General features: G+C 40.0%; 1 protein-coding gene across 1 annotated transcript in view; it reads left to right on the forward strand.

Annotated features, from left to right (window-relative positions):
- The window catches only part of Lix1 (limb and CNS expressed 1), a 57,365-nt gene that overhangs the window by 26,516 nt on the left and 6,742 nt on the right, over positions 1-24,107 (forward strand). The window contains exons 2-4 of the mRNA XM_021221458.1: positions 947-1,110; positions 15,974-16,114; positions 18,332-18,427. Of these exons, the coding sequence (XP_021077117.1) occupies positions 947-1,110; positions 15,974-16,114; positions 18,332-18,427 (401 nt within the window). The remainder of the gene's footprint in view (positions 1-946; positions 1,111-15,973; positions 16,115-18,331; positions 18,428-24,107) is intronic.

Raw genomic sequence — 24,107 nt, forward strand, 5'->3', positions numbered from 1 at the left:
GGTGCCCCTTGGTCTTGCAAACTTTATATGCCCCATACAGGGGAACGCCAGGGCCAAGAAGTGGGAGTGGGTGGGCAGGGGAGCAGGGTGGGGGGAGGGTATAGGGGACATTCAGGATAGCATTTGAAATGTAAATGAAGAAAATATCTAATAAAATAAGTTAAAAAAATAAAAAAAAGAAACATACATATGGGCCAATGAGATGGCTCAGCCACCAAGCCTAACAGCCTGAATTTGATTTCTGGGAACCACATAATAAAAGGAGGGAGCCAACTCCCCAAAGCTGTCATCTGACCTTCATATAGGTGCCACACGTGTACATCCCCATACATGCACTCACATTCTCTATCTATATACATAATAAGTAAAAATGTCATTTAAAAAGGAAACATACATGTGTGTTAAAGTCATATGTATGTATGTATGTATGCATATTTTGGTTTTTCTTTTTTTAAAGATTTATTTATTTATTATAAGTAAGTACACAGTAGCTGTCTTCAGACATCAGATCTTATTACGGATAGTTATGAGCCACCATGTGGTTGCTGGGATTTGAACTCCGGACCTTCGGAAGAGTAGTTGGGTGCTCTTACCCACTGAGCCATCTCACTAGCCCCATATTTTGGTTTTTCAAGGTAGGGTTTCTCTGTGTATCCCTGGCTGTCCTGGAACTCACTTTGTAGACCAGGCTGGTCTCAAACTCAGAAATCTGCTTGCCTTTGCCTCCCAAGTGCTGGGATTAAAGGCATGTGCCACCACTGCTGGTCAAGTCATATATTTTAAGATCCTTTTCACATGCTTAACTAAAGTGTCTTCACAGTTGAGAGCAGCCCCCATGCTGAGCATATTCTCTTTAAAATGGCCGCGGACACGTTGCAGAATCCAGCCTTAAACACCTGGTGTATGCCCACTCTTTATAACTGATGCTCTTTCTTGTCTTTTGCAGTGAACGTTGTGTCAATGTTACAGGAATTTTGGGAAAGCAAGCAGCAGCAGAGAGCCACATTCTCCAGTGAGGGGCTGGTGGTCTATGAGTCAATGCCTTCCTCTGGGCCTCCCTTTGTGAGCTATGTGACTCTCCCTGGAGGGAGCTGCTTTGGCAACTTTCAGGTAAGAGCAGGCAGCCCTCCATCAGTGAAAGGTAACTGGACTAGAGCAGAGTTATCCCCCTCACAAAATAGCTACGAGGGGCTTCTGGATATAGTGACTAAAGCTGACTCATATCTATCTACATATACTGGAAAAAAACTGCTCTAATTTTAAAAAAGAAGGAAGTAGGTTATATTGTGATGTGCCCTGATACTTCCTTACAGAAAACAAATTTTTATAGCATAGCATTTCGTTTCCAAGGAAGCTGTTGCATTTTCCTTCAATAAGATTCTGGGGGAAAATATATAGGGCTAGAAAACAGTGATGATGTCTTTCATGGGGGCTTTTCTAACAGCTGAAAACCCACACTATCATAACTTTGTTGTAATTAAGTACTAATCAATTTAGTCATTCTTAAGGCATATACCTTTAATCCAACATCCATGAGGCAGAGACAGGTGGATCTCTATGAGTTAAAGGCCAGCCTGATATTCATAGAGAATTCTAGGCAAGCTAGGACTACATAATAAAACCCTGTCTCAAAACTAACTAAATATTAAAATAAAAATATCTAAAGTCTACCTTACACCAATGCATGATCCTAGTTGAAAGCTGGGCTCAAGTACATATGCTTACGTCAGGTTCTGCCTCTGTCTGCTTGCAATCCTTTGGATAATTTATTTAACTGCAAATTTCTAAGCTTTGAGATGGGAAATAGCCACAGGATTAGCCAGAGCTCACAGAACATGCATTTGTAATGTGTTAGCATGATATATCTGCTAGATTGTAGGGTATCCAAATATTCTCATTGTTGTATTTTATAAAAAGCCAAGTATATATTTTGTAGACCTCAATATGGTGGGGTGGGAGAGGTGCCTCATGGTCCCATGCTGAGACATCCCTTCCCCCTGAGGTACTAGCTATAGGACTGTATAGTTTAGAATAGAGTTTATTTAGGGCATAGGAAGGGGACTTGAGAAGGGAAGAGAGACAGAGAGAGTCAGAGAGACAAAGATATGGAGAGACAGGGAGACAGAGAGATAGAGAGACAGACAGAGACAGAGAGAGACAGAGCGAGAGAAGAGGAGGAAGAGAAGAAAGAGGAGGAAAAAGAGGAGGAGGAAGAAGAGAAAGAGGAGGAAGGAGGAAGAGGAGGAAGGAGGAGGAAAAGAGGAGGAAGAAGAGGAAGAGGAAAAGGAGGAAGAGAAAGAGGAGCAGGAAGAGGAGGAAGAAGAGGAGAAGGAGGAAGACCAGCCAAGAACATGTGGAGAGAGGGTGGAGGGAAGAGAGAGAGAGAAAAGGATCAGGGAGAGAAGGCAGAGAGAGAGAGAGAGAGAGAGAGAGAGAGAGAGAGAGAGAGAGAGAGAGAGAGAGAGAGAGAGCAGAGAGAGTGAGGAGAAGCCAAACAGCCCCTTTTACTGCAAGCCAGACCTACCTAGTCATTGCCAGGTAACTGTTAAGTGGAGCCTAGAAGGAGTGCCAACAGTTATCACAATACTTGTACATTTAGTTACACTTTTTTCTCTTTGTGTGTAACTGTAGACATATTTCCAAACACTTCTATGCAAGCGTTTGCCCACATTACAATCAACATCTGGTTACCCAGTGAGTCAATAGGAAATATCAAGCAGGCTGAGGATATGTTCTATACCCTTAGGAAATCAATGTAAAAAAAGTTGTGGTAATTATGGAGTTATATTTAAGGGTCACTGCAAGCACAAGCAAGGGAGCTTCTAAAATTACCAGTCCTCTTTATAAGTACTCTTTTAATGCAATAAACCATCCCTCATTCAGGGACTAACAGCGGTGCTTCATTTCTAACATATGGAAAAGCACACACAGCCAAGTTTCTTCCAAGCCTTGGCAGCTAAGAAGCCCAGATGAGAGTTTTCAGTGTATATATTTATCATGTACGGGTACAGAACTCAACATTTTTAAAGCTATCATCATAGTTGGTATTATTTTTATTTCTACCTAAATTTTCCCTTGGAAAATTATTTCATTCTATTTTATCTCATTGCCTGGTATATCTGCTTTATATAGTCTGAAATCCTTTGAGTAATAAGAGAATGGTGTAATTTTTTTAAAGCTTTTAAAACTTTTTAAATACTGCATTGTGTGTGTGTGTGTGTGTGTGTGTGTGTGTGTGTGTGTGTGTGTGTATGTGTGTGTTCTCACTGTGCCATGGTGATTGTTACAGCTTTTGGGGGTCATTTCTCTCCTTCTATCTTGTGGGTTCTGAGGCTCAAACTCAGGTCATCAGTTTTGGTGGCAAGCACCTTTACCAGCTGAGCCATCTCACTGGCCAGAGAAAGGTATAATTTAATAACAGATTAGCAGTGTAGTTGTTAGGGGTTATTGGGGGCTGTAAATTGAAGCTGAGATATATATGGCTGAAGGTACCTTAGCCAGCTGGGAAAGATAAAGTGTTCTCACTATAAGGAACGGTGTGTGCTAAGACACACTAAAAGAGGAAACCACAAGCACTTCCATGATTTTCCAAGTGTAAGTGTTGAAAGGACTCATAGAAGATGACACTCAGACACTTGGCCATCACATCTTGCAAAGGATTACAGGTTAGAACCTGTACTAAGAAAAACCAGAACCCTGAATGTGAACAATACACTCAGATATATGTCTGAAAGACTGCTCTTTCGGAACATGAAGATGCTTCAGAACTAAATGAAGCTAAGACGAAGAGCTACAGGGTGTGAGTGGTGAACAACTATGGCGGTAGCTGCATGCACAGCCTGGTCAACAGAGACTATGAAAGGACTGAAAGGTGGGTGGGAGTTGGGAAGTTAGGATGGAAGCTCGATTTTAGCCTTAGCCACTGGCTAAGAAAGACGAGGCGGGAGGACACTCTGGAAACTGTTGGCAGGGTCAGTGGGTAGGGCATTCTGGTTAAAAGGTGTGTTGAGTTTTTTGATACTACATTTATACATTAATCTGTTGGGTTGTTTTGTTTTGTTTTGTTTTTATAATTAGATTGGATATACAGGTAGCTTTTAGGAAAACTTTAAGGTCCCTGACATTGAAATGGGTCAAAACACAGTAAACTTGGTTAACAAAATGTCATGAGCCACTGAAAAGATAAATAAGAAAGGCATGGAATTTCTAATTAATAAAAAAACTAAGAATTAAAAAAGATATGTCTCAATTCTTTGTTTTTGTTTTTGTTTTTGTTTTTTGAGACAGGGTTTCTCTGTGTAGCCCTGGCTGTCCTGGAACTCACTTTGTAGACCAGGCTGGCCTTGAACTCAGAAATCTGCCTGCCTCTGCCTCCCAAATGCTGGGATTAAAGGTGTGCGCCACCACCACCCGGCAATATGACTCAATGCTTATGAAACAAGCCTTACAGACATAGAAGTGTAATACAACTATACTATAAAATATTATGTTAAAAAAAAAACACAAGAGGTTTGTAGAAATGGCTAAGGGGTTAGGAGTAGGTACTGTTATTGCAAAACACCCTTGTCAAATGGGTCACAATCACCTATAACTCCATCTCCAGGGGAATCTGATGTCTCTGGCCTCTGAGGGACACACACACACACACACACACACACACACACACACTTAAATGCATTTAACAACCCACAGATATATGGCTAGTTGGAAGCCATATTATCTTAATAGCTCTTCTCTAAGATTATTTCCAAAGAAAAAGCTTGAGTAGAGAGGAAAACTAGTGGTTGCTATTATAATAAGATAATGGCAACCACTATATCCTTCTGTAGCAATAGACTATTCAGCTACCCCAGTTCTCCAGGCTTCATCTCCCAGAATCCCTTTTCTGCCACTTGATGCTTTGGCCTAACCTCCACCTCAGCCACATGTCTTGATCTCTTCCAGTGATGCTCCTATTCACACTGTAACCCACCAGCCAGTGCTCCTGCACTGCCTTCCAGGACTTTACATGAGAATATACTCCACGTACACTCTCTTACCTTCTTTTGAAAACAATCTACCTCTTCAGATTTCCCAAAGCAGACATTTGCTTCTCTATTAGCACTTTATGCTAACTAAGGTAGCCTAGGTGTATGTTCTGTCTTTGTAATAAAACATGAACACCTCAGGGATGGGACCCATATCCTTACAACCTCCATATTCTTAAGCTCTGCTGCTTCTCTTCACTGATGTATGGTAACAGCCTAATAAATTTTGCTGAATCAATACCCAAATGACTAAACAGCAAACTCCAAGAATAAGTTAATGTCATTATTCTTGTATGTAATCAATAACCTGGAAAGATATTCCACTTAACTTTTCAAGGTAGTTCAGTAACCCTGAACCTTTATATTGTTTATATCTATGGCTTGTTTATATCTTGTTTACCATTCTGTTGTTTATTTCTCTTGCTAAATTACTGAAATTGGATGAATGTGAAATAATTGATCCAAGACCCCTTCATTCTCTCTGAATTTTATGACAAGGAACAACTAATGATAGCTATACTTGTACCCAGACATGCATTATGTTCATGGTCAATAAATGTACTCACTTTAATATATCTAAAAAGGAATGCATTTGTCATATAAGATATATATAAAGGACATACATCTAAGAATTCTACTGTTCTTGTTTTGTTTTATCTACTCTGAGAATTACAACTTTCCCTATTGTCTCATAAATTTTGACTCAAGTGATAGGACTTCCCTTAAATGGTAGATCCAACATCCTCCTTGTAGTCTTAAAAAAATAAAAACGGAAACTCGTCAGCAGGGTGGCTTCTAGGTGACTTCTCTGATCATCATCATCTTTTTTTTTAATGTTTAAATCATCATAGTTTAAGATTCTCAGGAGAATTGTTAACATCCTTGCTTTAAAAGAGCCAGAACTTCCTGAAGCAAATACATTTTGAAATGTCTTCGGGTGGCTGGCAACTAAATCAGGTTCCTTAAGCCATTTGTCCTTCCAAAATATGCCTGGGGGAGAAAAACTAGGAAAGAAAATAAGAATAAAAATTTCTCTAGAGATGATACCTTGCACCTTTTCTTTGTCAGTTCAAACCACCTTAAATGCTTTTTTTGACATATAACATTTAAGCAAATTTTGCCAGCTGCTGGCCTTCAAGCACCTATATGCTTCGTCATACTATGCCTTTTCACATAACCAAAGGCCACTCCTGTGCATTGCAAATCATCTCATGACATATTATTAATGCCATGACCATTCCAGAAGCATGGAGAAACCATTATGCCATAGTAGGCTTCTTGTTGGGTATGCATGGGCATCACCTCAAGTGTGCCAAGCAATGGAAAACACTCAGTAGAACATGGACTGGGTTAAGGAACTAACCTCTCTGCTTTCAGCAGTTTCATGAAAGCTGGGAGAAATTACACTCATCCATCCTTTAAGGCATGGTATTCAGAATGATTCTTAGGTCTCTGACTAGTAAAAGGAAAGCTACCCAATGCTTTGATGAACAAAAGCTAACACTGATTTTTATGCAAAGCACTCTCATTGGAATAAATGGAAAGCTGTATCTATAAAGGCTAGTTAAGTAGCTTTCAGTTAATCTTGACACTGAAATCCTCCCTCAACAGAATCCAAATTGATGGACGGGGGATGGTAAGTGAGAGAGCACTGTAGTCCTCCCTTTAGATCAGACCTTCAGACATTACTATAGTATGGAAAAAGAGAAGTGAAAATATGGCATTCCTTTTAAATATCTAAACAGTACAAAATAACCTACTGATAAAAAAGTTTTCCCACAAAGTTATATTGGAACAAATCAAAACAGTTCCTTATCAAAGAAAGCATTGAATATTATAAGCATTAAGTAGAGATTTGTGCACTCTAAGTGTGTTTTCATTATGCCATTTTTTGCAAGGGAGGTCTGGGCAGTTAATCCTTTCTAGGCACACATAACATCCATGAAACCCAGTGGCATTATCCACATTCTATCATAAGAACAAACAAGGTCCCAGCTCACCATCCAGACCTCCTTATGAATTCAGAAGAAACCTATTCATTGCTCCAGCAACTATTTCTGTTTCTAAACTCAAAAGGAAACTTGAATATCTTATTTTATACTTTTATTTTAAAAGTTTGTGATTCATTTTTTTTAAACGATCGTCATGTGGTCTCTGTATAGAATTGACTTGGATAATTTGGAATTGAGGATTTCATTCTTATGTTCAGTAAATGCAAAATTTCCTTTAGGTATAATACTATATTATGCAATTATTTACATGTGTAAATTATGACTAAAGAAAAATGTAAAACATTGGTGTGTTGTTTGATATATTTAAAATCTAGGTTTTTTTTTCATTTATTATGGCATTACATCTTTCTTTCTTTCTTTCTTTCTTTCTTCTTCTTCTTCTTCTTCTTCTTCTTCTTCTTCTTCTTCTTTTAGAAGGGGTTTTTCTATATAGCTGTTCTGGAACTCACTCTGTAGACCAGGATGGCCTTGAACTCAGAAATCTGCCTGCCACTGCCTCCCAAGTGCTGGGATTAAAGGCATGCACCACCACTGCCTGGCTGCATTATATCTTTCTTAACTATTTGGGTGCTATTGTTAAAGTGTCTCATAGAAAGTAAGCCGAGATATTCCATGCTATAGTGTGATTCTTAGACTAGTTGTATAATGCCAGTTGTACACGAGGTTTCAACATTCAGTATCTCTACTAACAGATTCTTGATCACCTTCCTCAACCCATTTTTTAACTTCTATCTGGTGTTGTTCAATGGGCTGTACAGTAGGAAGCCAAAGAGAAAACACTTGGAGCAGAGGTGTTCTTGCAAAGCAGTTTGTCTTCATTTAATGGACTTTAATGATTTTGCCAACTCTGCTTTTCAAAATCATTTCTTATGAAGATACCTATGAAAACTATTCTTACTAGAACTGTTCTGAATACAAGGAAAAGAGGGGTATGAAATACTTTCTTTTACTTACTTAAGTGGTAAGCACATGTTGCCTGTATAATCAGTCATAAAACATGTTTTATATGTTTATCAATTGTATGATTCTTCTCAAAATCCAAGAAAGTAAATGTATATCTAAATCATAATAAAATCAGTTTATAAAACTGAGGTTTTGCCCATGACTGGGAGAATATTTGATCAGCTCACATATTTTACTAAACAGAACTGCAATGCTTTTTTTTTCTAGTAATCAAATAAGCCCTCTCCTTAAAATTCCGTTCCCCAGATATAAGTGAAATTCCTGCCATAAAATCAAGACTATTGTCCAGCACTAAACTGCTTTAATCCTAAATATGTCTGTTTGAGACAGTTCTTGGCTTTTTTCCTGCCTTTGGTACTAGGCTCAGATGTACCACACACCGTGCAGTATAACAGCTCCTAAAGCAAGACTTTCCTGGTAGAAATCTGCACAGAAAAACATCCTGTCATAACTAATGAGACCCAAAGATAGTAAGGGTAGTTCTGACCCCATTCCGTTTGAAAGGCATGTCAGCTAACCACCAGTCTTAAACAACTTGCATAAAACTTGGAAGTGTGCATTATTTTTATAAGATACTTTATTCTTCAGCCTTCTTCCTAATTCTAACTTGGTCCTTTTCTTGTTAAACAAAGTGAATAGAGATGCTTGACCTCCAGGGAGAACAGTAGCATATAGAGAAAGGAAAGCTTAGAGAAAGCCCCATGAGAAAACAAGGATATCAGGATATCTCCACAGGAGTCTTACAGCCCTTGTAATATACACTGTGAGAAGATGTTCAGTCTTCCCTTGCTGAGCAGGGAAGATTGACATTCTCTTCACAACCTTCCCCCATCCCTCTCATGTAATCTATTTACACCAAAAGTACTATAATAAATAAGCTAGTTTTTAGAAGAACTCTTTTTATGTTTTTATGTTTTGAGTGTATGTATGTATGTCTTTATAAGAGTGTGCTGTGTATATATTCAGGTGCCCTCTAAAGTCTTAAGAGGGTGTTGGATCCCCTTGAACTGCAGTTACAGGTAGTTGTGAGCTATCTAATATCAGTGATGGGAACCAAACATTGATCCTCTGGAAGAACAGTGAGTACCCTTAATTGTTGAGCCATCCATCTCTCTAGCCACCAAAATAAGCCAAAAAATTTGAGCTTTGATTAATTCATTGTATCTTCAACTTAACTTGAAATAAGATGGAGAGGAAAAAAAGAAGGAAGAAAGGCTGGGAGGGAAAGAAGAAGGGAGAGAGAGAAGGAGAGAGGAATGGAGAGAGGAAGGGAAGGAGGGAGAGAAGGAGAGAGGAAGGAGGGAGAGAGAAAATCCTGAAGGAACATAATACCATTTAGAATTATAATGATTACCAGGGACTTTGGTCTAGGTACATGTGTAGAATAGCATTTCAAGCAGAGGTAAATGAGGAGGGGAGCAGGTGGTTTATATTATGAAAATAACATTCTGACCCACCATATGCCTGAAATATTCCTCTAAGCTAACAGGAACTTGTGAATTTTTCCTGAACACTGGACTCCCAAACCAGCCCCCTCTCCCCCCTACCCCTCTCTGCCTAGCAACCCCTGTTCTCAGTACACACAGAGCTCAGAATTGTTCCCCACATACTTGCCTCCAGCTTGACCTGCAGAGATGCTATTAACCTGAGTGATGGAGGCTCAAAGGTTGCCCTTTTCACATCTGCATTTGGAAGGGGCAGATGCTAATATATCCACAACCTAATATATTGGAACACATACAAAATGTTCATGCTTTGACCAGAGAGGTCAAAGTGTTAAAGAACTGAGAGTAGTGGGGTCTGGCTTGTGGAATTCTTTTTGGTGAAGTCTTGCTTGCTGTCAGGATGAAACTGAGGTGTTGGTGACACTGACCAGAGCCCACAGGCCATACACACAAACTCTGCAAGTCGCTTGCAGAAACTTACACTACAGGTTGCAAAGGCAAAATGTTCTCAACCACATGAAAGACAGATATTACAACATCTAAGATTAGGAAAAGAATTCTCACCTCTTGCAGTTGGTTTATTTGTTTTGTTACTTGCAAAATCTTAGCCTGGGTACCCCTTGTTGAGCAAGGTCCTCTAAATTATTAAAGATCTGTCTTTAACCCCCACAAAGATGCATCTTTAACTTGGGTTTTCATATCCTTACAGTCTTTAACTTTTGTAGACACTTAACATTACAGTTATTCAAAATCTTGCTCACCATGCCTTTGCAGCTCCTCAGCAGATGTTAAAAAGGCACTAAGTAGGGTCTACTTAATTTAGCTCTAGAGATTTCAGACAAGAAGGGCCTTTTTCTTGATATTTAAAGTGCATGGATGAATAATTCTAGGAAGTCTGTTAATATGGAGTTGATGTCTTTCCACATGCCTTCCAACAGAACCTACCATATGTAGGATATATGTTCAATGAAATCTTGGGTATAAAAATGACTTGGCACATGCATCCTGCTTATTTTATAAAACAAGTTCTGGATAAAAATCAATCCATTGACAAGTTCTATGAAAGTTATTTTTCATTCTGAATTGTGTCAGAACGACAAGAAGATATCATATAAGGAGCACATCTATAAACAGTTTTTTTTTTTAAAAAAAGATTTATTTATTTTATTTGTATGAGTACACTGTAGCTGTCTTCAGACACACCAGAAGAGGGCACTGGATCCTATTATAGATGGTTGTGAACCACCATGTGGTTGCTGGGAATTGAACTTAGGACCTTTGGAAGAGCAGTCAGTGCTCTTAACCGCTGAGCCATCTCTCCAGCCCCCTATAAACAGTTTTAAAGTGTTTCATAAGTTACTAAAAATGATACTGATTTCTTGTTAGGAATTTCTACTTAAAATTTGCCTGTGATTACCAAATTTTATTCTGAGAACTTCTTTGCATTCAAAATAAGAAAGAAGGAAAGAAAGAAAGAAAGAAAGAAAGAAAGAAAGAAAGAAAGAAAGAAAGAAAGAAAGAGTGGGTAGGAGAGCAGGGGCGGGGGGTATAGGGAACTTTCGGGATAGCATTTGAAATGTAAATAAAGAAAATAAAATAAATAAAATAAAAAATAAAAAATAAATAAAAAAGAAGAATAAATAAAAAAAGAAAGAAAGAAAGAGAAAGAAAGAGAGAAAGAGAAAGAAAGAAAGAAAGAAAGAAAGAAAGAAAGAAAGAAAGAAAGAAAGAAAGAAAGAAAGAAAAAGGGAGGGAGGAAGGAAGAAAGGGAGAGAGAGAGAGAGAGAGAGAGAGAGAGAGAGAGTACATGATTAGCTACTATTTGATTTGAGGACAGCCTACAGATTAATCTTAGTTGTATCTTGATATTGTGTTGTTCACAGAAGAAATAAAAACCTTTTGAGAATAAAAGCTGAACTTTAATGTAATTTAGAAAAGCCATAAACTTTTAGAAGGACTATCAAAGAACTTTTTAACCTGAATGTTGCCTTACTTAATTGTTATATAGAACAGTTCCTCTACTGAGAAACTAGCATTGTTCTGTGTTCACAAAGGGGGATTTATCAGGAAGACAAGGAAGCTTCTATGATGGCTGACTAAAAGCATAAAGTCAACATATTTTACTAGAAAATTTTCATTGTTTTTCTTAAATAAGGTTCATGAAATATTGTAAGTCTCAAGACCTACAAAACCAGATTCTGCCACTGCCAGTTAGAAATGGGATAGGCAGAAGCAGCTGAAGTAGCATTTTTCTATGAGTCTAGGGACTTCAGAATCATCTGGAAGGCTTATTAAAATGCATATTTGGGAGCTGGGGAGTTGGGTCAGGTGATAAAGTGTTTGCTACACAAGCATGAGGTTATGAGTTTGATCCCCAGTACCCACATTAAAAAAAAAAAAAGTGAGGCATAAACACATGTACCTAGGATCTCAGATCTCAGCACTGGGTCTTCAAGCTTACTACCCAGCCAATCTAATTAATTGGTCACCTCTGAGTTCAGTGAAAGATCCTGTCCCCAAAAGTAAGGTGGAAGGCTGCCCAGAAAGATGGCTCAGCAGGTAAAACTATTTGCCTGATGCTGAGTCTCTGGGATCTGTGGTAGAAGGAGAGAACTCCCAGAATATTCTGCTTACCGAATACTCCCCCAAAGACTGTCCTCCGGGCACATTCAATGATGCACATATGCCTGAATCCGTACCCCACCCCCAGATACATACATGCATACTATTCACTATTTCACTTTATTATATAAAGTTACTTTTATCAATCAGTTTGATGCCTGGAGTTGGACATATTTAACAAGTCACCAAGTAACAGAAAAATGAACATCAAGGGTCTTGAACTACTGGACTTGAGTTTTTGGGTAGATTCAGTGGAGCTCTTCATTGGGTCATCTATGGGCTCCTAATGACCAGCAGATGACCTAAACTCCAAAATAAAATACAAAGCCAAAGGATTTGGGCTTGGGGAAATTTTCTTCTCTGGTAGAATTTAGAAAGCTTAATGGAAATGGCTTTTACTCTTGAAGAGTTACCAAACAGTTTTTAGAATTGTTGGTCAATACAATAGCACTTAACCCCCATGGTATCTGTGAGGGCACGTCCAGCCAGAGACAAAATTATATGTGTTCTCTGATCAAGCCATAGCTCACCCTTCTATCTCTGCCTTGCCCTACAGTCCAGAAAGGCAGGGCATAAAAAAAGAAGTCATTTAGGTGACCATTAGCGCATTGCCCTCCCCAATAAGCTAGGTGTTTGTTATAATGTACTGCATTTTCTTCAGTTTTTCTTTTAAGGAAAGTCAAGTTTGGAGTCTTCTGTCAAAGTGACCCATAGAATATCAAGAGAGAAATATGTCTGGGGTACTATCTGGGTTTAGGGAATGGTATGTGATCTTAGCTAAATTTGGGTTAGCCTTCCTATGAAGTGCAAAATAACTGGTCAGATATACTTAAGGGAGAATTTTTGTTTGCTTTTAAAGTCAACAGCACCTTGGGATGTATAACCTTTGTAAAATAAGGGTAATAATAAAACCAACCTCATAGGATTGTTGTAATAACTACGCATGATATTAACGATAAAGTGCTTAGCACAGTGCCCAACTACTCAGGGTCAGCTACAATGTCTCTGCTATTGAGCTCTCCCCGAGAGTGTGCTAAGGAAATTCTAAATTACCTGAAGCAAGCAAAGACTACGTAATAGTAATCCTTTGCTGCGTAATAAATTGCCGCAAAACATACATGTTCAGGACCCTGAAATCAATTTATCTGGGAATTTCTGGCTCACCATCTGATGGAGGTGACTGTCAGCCTGTCACATGAGGTACTGTTATCTGAAGGTTGGATTGGATCTCCTTCCGGACTCACCAAGGTGCTTCTTGACAAAAGACTGTTTTCATAGCCATGTGTGCCTTTCCATAGGGCTGCTCACAGATAGCATCTAACTTTTCCTCATACAGGTAGTCGGAGAAAATGGGAACAGGACCAAGTTGAAAGCCACGGGTTTTTTTTTTATGAACCAATATCAGAGAAATATATACTGTCACTTCTGCCATGTTCCACTAACACTGAGTGGAAATATGAATGCTGGGAAAAGGGATGGATCATTGAGGGTATTTTTTTGGCCCATCCTTGCCTTTAAATGGCTTTCCCAACCAATACCACATTCTGTGGGGTTTGGTAGTGGTGTGTGTGTGTGTGGGGGTAGGTGTGTGGGGAGGTAGGTTGTAGCTTAACAGGGAGGAGAGGTTGTGTTTGGTTTTTGCTTTAGTTTTAGTTTAATTAATGATTATAATGGTTTACAATCTACCCACAAATAAAAGGCAGCTGAGTAGCTAGTGGGGTCTGCTGGCCACTCACAATGCAGCTCTCGTTTTCACCTGCCTAAGAAGTCCACAGCTGACTTTGCTAAAGATCAGGACTGCTGAATATTGAGGCTCAGAACTTTCTGAGTGCAGAGGATGGAAGCTGTCTCTCTCTGTATTAGCAAGTAAGAATGGGGGGCACAGAAAGCAGTTCGCAGATCTGTATTTATGATGAGGTCTGGTGGAAAAAAAAAAAAAAAACGGCAAGAATAAACCGTACGGGAAAGTCTAATTCCATCAGGGAGCTGCTTTGAAATAACATCATACTTCACTTACCCCTATCGATGTCCCCGATAACCAGTTTGGAAAACAATAAAACACCCTGTAACTTGCCATATTTTATTTTTCTTACGCTGGTCCCCACTGTTTGGTGGTGACTCTGAGAGTGCTTGTTCTTACCGGAGCATCTGGACTTTGGTTTTGACACCCCCAAACAGACGGCAAATGAGCTAAATTGCTTGCCCAAGTACAAGTTCTTATGGGGGAAAGGTCCTCCTTAAAGCTCTCAAAACCAAAACAGGCGGCAGTTCCTGGCTTGGATTTGTAGTTTCAGAAGAAAGCAGCTGGCTAACATTATAGACATTCTGAGGAACTTGTCTTTCAGAAATACAAAGAACAATAGGGAGAAAAGTTCTTTGATGGCTCTGAGCTGATTTTATTTTATGTGCTTATTAACAGGCACACTTTCTCCCCTTTGGGAGGGAAAAGCAAGCAAGCAAACAAACGAAAAACCAACAGTACACTGAAATAATAAAACAAGTAAAGGCAGGTGTCTGATTTCACATCTTGATATTAGCTGAGTCCCCCACCTTCTTTTTTCATGCTTCCCTGGTAAAGGCTGTCTATGGCCTGCCTGCCTGACTCTACTTTGATCTGTGAAGCAGTGCCATACTGCTGTAAATGTACATGCTTCCTTTGATCTAGTACTTAGCTGCCCTTACTTAAATAGATAGTGTTCTCTCTCTCTCTCTCTCTCTCTCTCTCTCTCTCTCTCTCTCTCTCTCACACACACACACACACACACACACACAAAGTTGGCTTAAACTGCTATTATTTAGTCAGAAAAGTATTTCTTAAGATTGCTCTGATCTGACTTTTATTTCCTAAATTTTAAAATCCTAAAGATCTGTGGTAGATTTTGTAAAGCCAAACTTATGTTAAAATGAGTTGCTGTTACAGATGTTGTGTGATATTGGCAAAAAACCCTTGCTTTTTAAATGGGAAACTAGCTTTTCAAAGAATAATAAAAATAACATTGTTTTGCCTATACATTGGCAAAAATGCTCATATCAGGATCTGAACATAATAGCCAATTATCCTTATGAGTTTTAGTCCATGCTTAATATACTTTCATATTGCTGGCTCACAATACCATAAAAGTGTATAGGAATGGTACTTTTTAAGAATAAGAAGTGTATATATTTATTCTTGAAAGAACTTCTTACACATTTTATTAGGTGTTTTATTGATTTGTTACTGACTAGCTATACTTCAGTCTATTATCCATTCAGTATATCATAATAGGGCAGGGATGCAAAGAAATGACATCACAATTATGTAACAGGGGAGAGACACAAAGAAAAATGTGTAACAATCAAGGCATGAAGGTAGGAGACAGCAGGAAATGGCCAGCGAACAATTATACTCAAAATATGGTCAATGCCTGCAGCCTGGCTTGAGAGTGGTAGGCAAAAATTCCCAAAGAGGCAGCATTTAAGCATCACTGAAGGACAACCTGACTCAAATCTTACGCTCCTTTATATTTCTGGCCAAGTTTACAGCACAAAATGAAACCATATATGCAGAAACTCCCTGATCTAATATAAGTATTCTAACCCTTGGGAGATGTCTAAAGTTTGAGAGATTTGTTGCCTCCTGCTATATCAAAAGCCTTCTTGCTTATATGTGGGTGTGTTAGGTCTCTTTTGTGTTGGATGTGAGTTTCTGCATGTCAACTAATCAATTTCAGATTCAACCCTACTATTATGTTACTAAGAAGGACATCACACCCAGAGAATAGTTAACTAGTTCAAAGACTTATACAGTTAAGAGCTGAACACCAACAGTCTGAGTCCAGAACCCATATAAATGTATACGTGGAAATGCAGTGTTGGGCTGGTGAGATGCTGACTTCTTTAATACTCCCTCTCCTGCTTTCTCAAGTGCTGCCTAAGTAGAGCTGAGGCCAGGCGAGATGCTGCTAAAGTGGCGCTCATCAACTCTCTCTTCAACGAGCTGCCCTCCCGAAGAATCACCAAGGAGTTCATCATGGAGAGTGTTCAGGAAGCAGTAGCCTCCACCAGGGTGAGTACGGAAGGGGTGGGGGAAGGGCAAGAGGTGGCATCTATGGTAACATGGGGACATTTGAATCTTGGGAAATACTAAAGTAAGCAAATTTCTCATTCCAACAACGTGGAGGTTAGACTTTGTCCAGTGACTTACTAACATTTAGCAAAATAAACCTTAGGTTGGAACCCATGAAGGAGGAGCTAGCTGCCCATTGGGCATTTCACCAATACTCTTGACAACCCAGGATCAAAACCGATCAAGATTCAGGCCGAGGAAGATCACATGATTACACTGATTCCATTGTTTGCTTTTTGAGAAATATAGGTATTTTTTTAGGGTCCAAGAATGTAGGCAATGGAAGAAAGATTTATAATCTAATGGCAAACCAGTTCTAATTTTCCCCAAATTTAACTAATTATGCTAATTATGTGAAGTCCCTACTGTAAATGCTGATTCCCCAGCTAGTGTGCAGGTTTGCAATTTATAGTATTAAAATACTGTGGACTGCTTAGACAGCTCTATGTGTTAGAATAATCATGGTTCCTAGGTCTTTACATCCTCTGGTAAGCTTTGAAAGTTTCTGTGACAGATACAATTAAATGCTTTGAGAGAAAAAAAAAATGACACAACAAAATGTGTCTTAGAAATTTAAATAGGGAAATCTCTCAGCCATCTATGGCTGGATATTTATTTGTCCAGTAAATGGTGGAGAGTTCCTGCCCACTATCTTCAACTGTAAGCCATAGAGGAAACCTGGGCCCACCTACAGCAGATGTTTTTCTGTGTGTGCTCAAGGGCAGGAACTTGAATTATAGAAGAACAAACTTTGTCACTTTTCTTCTGTTCTTCTCCCTCTCCCTCTCCCTCCCCCTCTCCCTCTTCCTCTCCCTCCCCCTCCCACCCCCTCCTCTCTCAGACAGGGTCTTAAAACTTAGTCCTGGCTGTCCTGGAACTCACTATGTAGAATAGTCTGGCCTGGACCTCACAGGAATTGGCCTGCTTCTGCCTCCTAAGGGATGGAATTAAAGGCCATTGTGTGACCCCATTCCCCACTCCCTTTTTTTGCCTCCTGAGCTGAATTGACAGGTTCTGTCTTTACAGGGCAGCTGCTGCCCTGCGGAAGGGGATGATCAGACTGTTTGGGACTCTTTCCCCTTATGAAGTGCTCTTATCACTTAGAGGAGAGACAGGGCTAGTAGGCTAGCTGGGAGAAAGTGGAGAGTTCTGCACTCTATCTAGTCTGAAGAGAAAAGGAAGCCTTTATTTTCTGACCCTGTACATTTCGAGTGCCTTTGAGGAAGAGAAGTTAGGAAAATGATGCCTGATTTATATACATGTGGAATTTACTTAGGAACAGGAAAGGGCTCTCAATGTAAATGTAAATCTGTCATTTTTCATGGAAATTTCTAAAGAGCAAGAATATATATGGCTTGCAGGCCTCTGGATGGATTTCCCCTAGGATATCTAAAAGGCCAACATAAATATTTCAGAAGCACTGTGTTAATGTTATTGCATTCAAAGCTATACATTTGCTGCTGTCTGAAGGTGACAGTTGTTTGTTCAGTCTCAAAACCTTGCCATTGCTCACCGTCCTGGGACTCCAAGGCCATGAGGTACTGAAGGAGGTCTGAATGCCACTTCAGAGAGCTTGTGTTTGCTGCTGGGTGCTGTTCCCTACAAGCAAGCTGAAAAAGAACTTCATTTCTACCTGTCGCCTACCTTGCTTCTTAAAGATTAAGTGTTCTAAGTATAAAAAATATAAACCAACAGACACCCATGTTGTCAACCCCAGCGTATTATGAAAAATTCCCTTTAAGAGACATGCCGGAAGAAAGGAATGGGTCATACAACTGCACTTACGATCTATTGTAGAGTCTTGCCTGATTATCCTTGAAATCAGGGTAAGGTCAATGTTGCAAGATTTCAGTAACTCCCAGTGACAGCCATACAGAGCAGACACAAAAGCATTAATTTGTATAGCAAATATATAGGAATTCCTACTTTGGAATCATCGTTCTATCAGCAGTTACACAACGTGTTACCATTTTAAGCAAAAGCCACATTCAAGCTGACTATGAAATGCTCTTTACTGGAGTCATGTGAGACTAAGTATCTTGTCCAAGAGCAACTGGGAATCAACACCTTTAGGGCAATAATAGGATTAGGTCCTGATCCTTTAAAGAAGGGAAGAAATCATCAGTGATAGTTTCTTTGTTTTCTTTCCTTCCCAAGGGCACTTTAGAGGATGCGGATGACCCCAGCACAAGTGTGGGAGCCTATCACTACATGCTGGAGTCAAACATGGGGAAGACTATGCTGGAGTTTCAGGTGCCTGACTCCCTGTCACTTATTTGTTTGATGATCTAATCTGGAAGCTTGGGAGATGTGCAACTCCTTTCATCTTATTTATTTACTTTAAATAAGTGTGTGTGTATGTGTGTGTGTGTGTGTGTGTGTCACATAAATTCAGGTACTTTTGGAGGGCAGAGCATCAGATGTCTCTGGAGCTAAAGGACACACACTTAGCTACTGAGCCGTTTCTCCAGTCCCAAGACATGCAACTCTTATCAGTAGCACTAATATCTTCTGTTCCAACAGTCTGCTTTTAAATAATTCACTCTTTTATAATCCAGCATGGTAACTTCTATTTAACCACATCCAATAAGCCAATTCAAATAGCAATCATGGTCCACTGCTCTTGGGAGGCTCCCTGCCTCCAAACTTCAAGACCTCTGTCTTAAAACAAAAAAGGAGAACAATAAAAAGTCTATTATTTTTCAAAACAAAACAAATCCAAAACATAGAAGAGAATACCAGGAGAAAGAGGATTGGCACCGGAGAAAAGACACACCCATTTAAAACCACCCAGAACCACATTTGGAGCCTGCCACTTTGTATCTCTTAGAGACAGGTGAGTGATGGCTGTTCTGCAACTCAGTAGAAGTTCACCAGACCTTCAGGACTCAGACAAAATCAAATAGTTAAAAATACTGCTTATGACCATTTCTTCCTTAGTTTCCAGAAGTCACAGATTCCATGGAGGTTCCTTCTAAAGCGCTACTTCAGTTGTGATGTTTCTCTTGAAAAATGTGTGCCTCCCCCCCTCCCCCCAGGAGGAAGACTAACATTAGCACCACCACATCTGACAAGCAGTAAGAGCTGAGCAACTCGGCCACTTACCACACACATCCTCAACTTATGATTTCTCACTTTTATGGTGGCATGAAAACAATTCCACTCCTTGTTTCCGGTCTATTGCTCAATAAATCACAGAAGATATTGAATACTTTATTATAAACTTTGAGCGTGTTGAAGGTATGCGATGCAAGGCTCTGAGATTCACTGGGTTAGTTGTACCATATACATTTTGGGTTTACTGATGTTTAATTACAATTGGCTGTATTTGTAATATGAAAAACTACATTAATAATGGTATCAATATCTGATTCTTATTTATATTTTGGGGACCATAATATTGAGTATTGACAATTATTACTGTAATGCAACCCTTATAACAGCTATATGAAATAGTTATTATCCACATGTTATTTTCCGAGGGAGATTATCTTTATTTAAGAGATGGCTGAGCTCAGCTAGCCAGTGGTGGCGCATGCTTTTAATCCCAGCACTTGGGAGGCAGAGGCAGGTGGATTTCTGAGTTCGAGGTCAGCCTGGTCTACAAAGTGAGTTCCAGGATAGCCAGGGCCACACAGAGAAACCCTGTCGTGAAAAACTCAAAAAAAAAAAAAAACTCAAAAAAAAGCTCCTGGCTTCAGACCCATGCAAGGCAATCTCTCTCCTTTTCTTACATAGCTTATTCTCATATTCTGGCAATAGGCAGATGAAAATTCAGCAGTGATTTGGCAGGAAATGTGCACCCCTCTAAACAGCTAAGCTTGAGTGAACTAAAGTATCCTACCACAGAGGACAACAGTTAAAATGAATAGTTCAGCCATACCCACACTGCTTCTATTTTCTTAGGTTTGATTTCAAGAAGTAATCAGACCCACACAATTTTATGAACAAATAATGTTTATCATGGTAATACTTAATCATTGTGTTGCAGCTGAGGCCCAACGCCACCTACTTTTCTCTGGAGTAGTTGAGGACATGTGGAGTGGACTAGATGGTTTTAGTCTTATTCTGATCCATATCTGTAGATCTGTTTCTTCATTTGTGTATAAATCTGAGGAAATACCAGTATTATTCCACAGTGCCAGGGTGAAGGTGAACTAGGATATAATGAGAAGAGTCTAGAACAGCCTGGCATATGGTAAACACTCCATGAAGGCCAAGGATGACTCTGGAGGATTGAATTACTTTAAAACACCAGAGGCTATTTCATGGATGGATCCCCCACCCCACACAACACACACACACAGACACACACACAGACACACACACAGACACACACACACACACACACACACACACACACACACCATGTAACCACAAGCTTCACAAGAGGTTAGGTAATTCCCTGCCAAAATGTTTTATGGCCCCTCCCTTACAAAAAAGGGGGAAGCTATAAAGGGTCTATAATGCTCCCCTACAATAACCTCAAACAAAGGAGAAAATAACACGTAAAGAAAAACAGAAGAGAAAATACACGCATTTAAAAAAATATAGACCTATGTGTGAGTACCTATCACTTTACCTCTGTGAGCTTGCCTATGTTGAAATTCATTTTTCTTGTCTTCTAAATAAAAAGAATAGTGTCACTTTATAAACCTGGACATTTATAAAGCATCCAGAATAGCTCTTCTTATAAGAGGAAAAGTCACTTAGTCTGCCAAAGCTAGTGAGGCTTTTTTTTTTTTTTTTTTTTTTTGGTTAATTATTTTTTTCTTAAAACTCCTTCTAAGTACTATGAAAGACTCTCTACTCAATCTCTGGTCCATATTACTTTAACCCGTGCCTTGCTGATCTGCTTTCTGTGTGGTCCGTAGTAAGGTATTTAAATGATATATAATCACGTAAATCACACTCTAGAAATGCTTCAGAAAGTCGGCTGGGAGCAGCCTAAGGACAAAGGAAAAGGAGAGAAGGCAGGAAAACCCAAATCCTCGGGTCAGGAGGGAGGACCCAGGGAGTCCTGCTTCTCCTTCCGCTTGCCTGCTGTGACCCAGCGCGTACCATGGGGTCTGGACAGATGTTATCAGCTTGTGTCTACGCGTAAAGGGAAGTGAATACAGACTTGTGCTATTTCGGCAGAGGCACAAATCAGTGCTCCCTCCCGGAGCTGAGGTTGTTACGGAAGAGTTTCGGATCTAGGAATGGTTGACTACAGCGTAGAAAAACAAGGCTGGCGTCTGGGGACTGCCCTTGGATTTTCGGTGGGCCAGTCCTGCTGCGCTGAGGAATCTCGATAGGCTTCAGCTTACCTTCACTCCCTGGGAGGGAAGGAGCTGCCTATTGTGAGGTAAGCTTGCCAGAGAGAAAACTGCCTGCTGTTAGGGGGGGAGGGACAGGAGCCTCAACCAGCGGGCGCTGGGTCTTGTCAAGGTCAGATTCTAGGCAGAATTTGACTGAAGCCGGTTAATATATTTATTCTGAAGACTAATGCAATCCAAGGAAGAGTTGTTTATTTACATCTGTGCTAAATTCTCCAGGTCGCCTTTTAAAGCCTCATCCCATAAACAAATTTCCTCTTAAACTCATTTTCTTGGGTGGGGAGATGGTGCCCACCTGTTTTCCAAGTTCTCCATTTACAGTGTTTGTTTTTCTTATTTCTGATGAATCACAGAACCAAGTCAGCCTCCCAAACTTCCAGAAGAGGCGAGGCAAAACGGCTCAGAGTGGCTGAAAAGCCATTGTGAAACCAGGCAAGATAGAGCCCAGTTGTTGCAGGATTAAACGAAATGAATGACAAAGTAAAACAGGGAATTGTGGACTGTGGATGAGAGCAGCAACTGCAATTTTCCCGGGTGAACAAAGAAAATACAGGCTTTTATTCTTCTCCATTCAGCTTACAATTCACTTTGCTGACCAAGACCAGTTATATAGTTCAGCCCCCTCAGTGCCAAATAAAAATGCCAGGGCCTGTGCTGAAAAACTATTAAGTTGAGGATCAAACCCAGGGCAGTTTGCTGAGACAAACCCAGAAAGGCCCAGACCAAGAGGGGCAAGTGATACATCAGTCTTGACACAAAATCCAAAGATGCTTTAAGAAGTTCAGTGATTGAGATAGACAGTTTTATACAACAATGTGTTTTAAGTTCAAAATGATTGCAAGAAAAGCCATCCTAATAAACAAAACACAAAGAAAACGACAACTTTTTTATGTTTATTTTTTTTTTAAGACAAGGTTTCAGTAGGTAGTCCAGGCTTGCCTGGAAACCACCAGATCTGCCTCTGCTGCCTCCTCAGTACTGGAGGTGAACCTGTGTGTTACAATGACTGGCACAAAATACAGATTTTTAAAAGATCCAGAGCATTCATGAATAACTCCACCCAGTTTAAATCTTGCCTCGCGTATCTCCCTCCAATGAGCTAGCGTCTCGAGTTCCTTTCAGTCCAGCCAGGCTCCCAAACCTACACGATTAAATTAGCCTATTTAACAAACTCTACAACAGAAGAACAGAACAAGTCCTCACTGACTCCAAGGTTCCTGGTGTAGGTCAGGGCTTGATCAGATTCAAAGCCAGGGTAAAAACCAGGCAGCGGGAATCACAGTGAAACCAGAAAACAATTCTTGATAGAAATCCTCTGAAATTGTGCATGGCTTTCCCTTTAAGTCAGGCAGAGCGTGGAAGCCCTGGGCTCGGCACTAATTTTCACGAAGGAAGTTGTGAAGCCACCTGTAATCCCAGCGCTCAGGAGGAAGAGAGAGGTGGATCTCGGAGTTCCATATCAGCCTTGTCCACATAACTGGGCTTCAGGACAGCAAGAGCTACAGTCTTGGAAAAGAAAAGAAAAAAAAAAAGACAAACCCAGCAAACAAAACAAACCAACAACAAAAAAGATTTCAGTCTCATGAAAGGAAATCAGGAAATGGGACAGAAGTGTGTTTAAGTAATTAGGTATACCTTATACAATGCTGGCAAGTTCTTGTACATAGCGGGGCAAAAGCTAGACCAGGATAGAAAGAATGTGGATGGTGGTCACCTTCCATAAAGAAATGTAAAAGCCAGAGCCACACTCAGGAGGAAGTACTTTTTAAGATAAATCAGAGCAGTAGGGAAGGACCCATCTTCCTCCTAGAGGCAAGAAGAGTTCCAGCCGTTTTAGGAAGACTTTGAGAGATGAAGCTTACCAAAGGGGCGTGAGAAAGCTTTCTGGTTCTGTTCACGTTCTATCCATGGCTTGTAAAGTTCTAGGAGGTTCCCTAGATGGATGGACAACCGTCCATCTACAAGAAGCAGGCAGGCACTGGTGCAGAGATGAGAATGTGGTCTCAGAAGATCCTGAAGAAAAAAAGAATATACATCACTAACAAAAAACCGTCAGAGAGGAAATCAAGAGCCATATTAGCAATAAGTTATTTCTCAGACAGAGTTATCTCAGGGAAATGCTACAATGAGTACTAGAAACTGCAACACTAGTCCAGCCTCTCTTCTATGGCTGCCAAATTTACATAGGGACTGTGAGCATAGGTCAACGGAAGGGGGCTTGCCAAGCATGTACAGGGTTCTGCTTTTGATCTCCAGAACTAGAAAAAACAATTTTAAACCAACCACAGATTTGGGATAGACAAGGGGTCAACTGAAGAAGCAGAGTGATTTTTGTTGTTGTTGTTCATTAAAAAAATAAATTCAGGGATGTAGAGATTGCTCAGGCTGAAGTAATTACACAGAGACAAGACGACTTTAATCCTGCCATTATCATGATCATAAGAACCCAGGCTTGGGGCTCAAGCCTGTAGTCTGAGCAGTAGGAAGATGGAGACAGGGAGATACTTAGGGCTTGATGGGCAGTCTAGTCAAACCAGTGAGCTCCAAGTTCAGTGAGACCCTGTGTCAAAAAAAAAAAAAAAAAAAAAAAAAAAAAGTCAAGTAAGGGCAAAGTG

This window comes from Mus pahari, chromosome 21, assembly GCF_900095145.1.
Source record: "Mus pahari chromosome 21, PAHARI_EIJ_v1.1, whole genome shotgun sequence".
NCBI classification, from domain to species: Eukaryota; Metazoa; Chordata; class Mammalia; order Rodentia; family Muridae; genus Mus; species Mus pahari.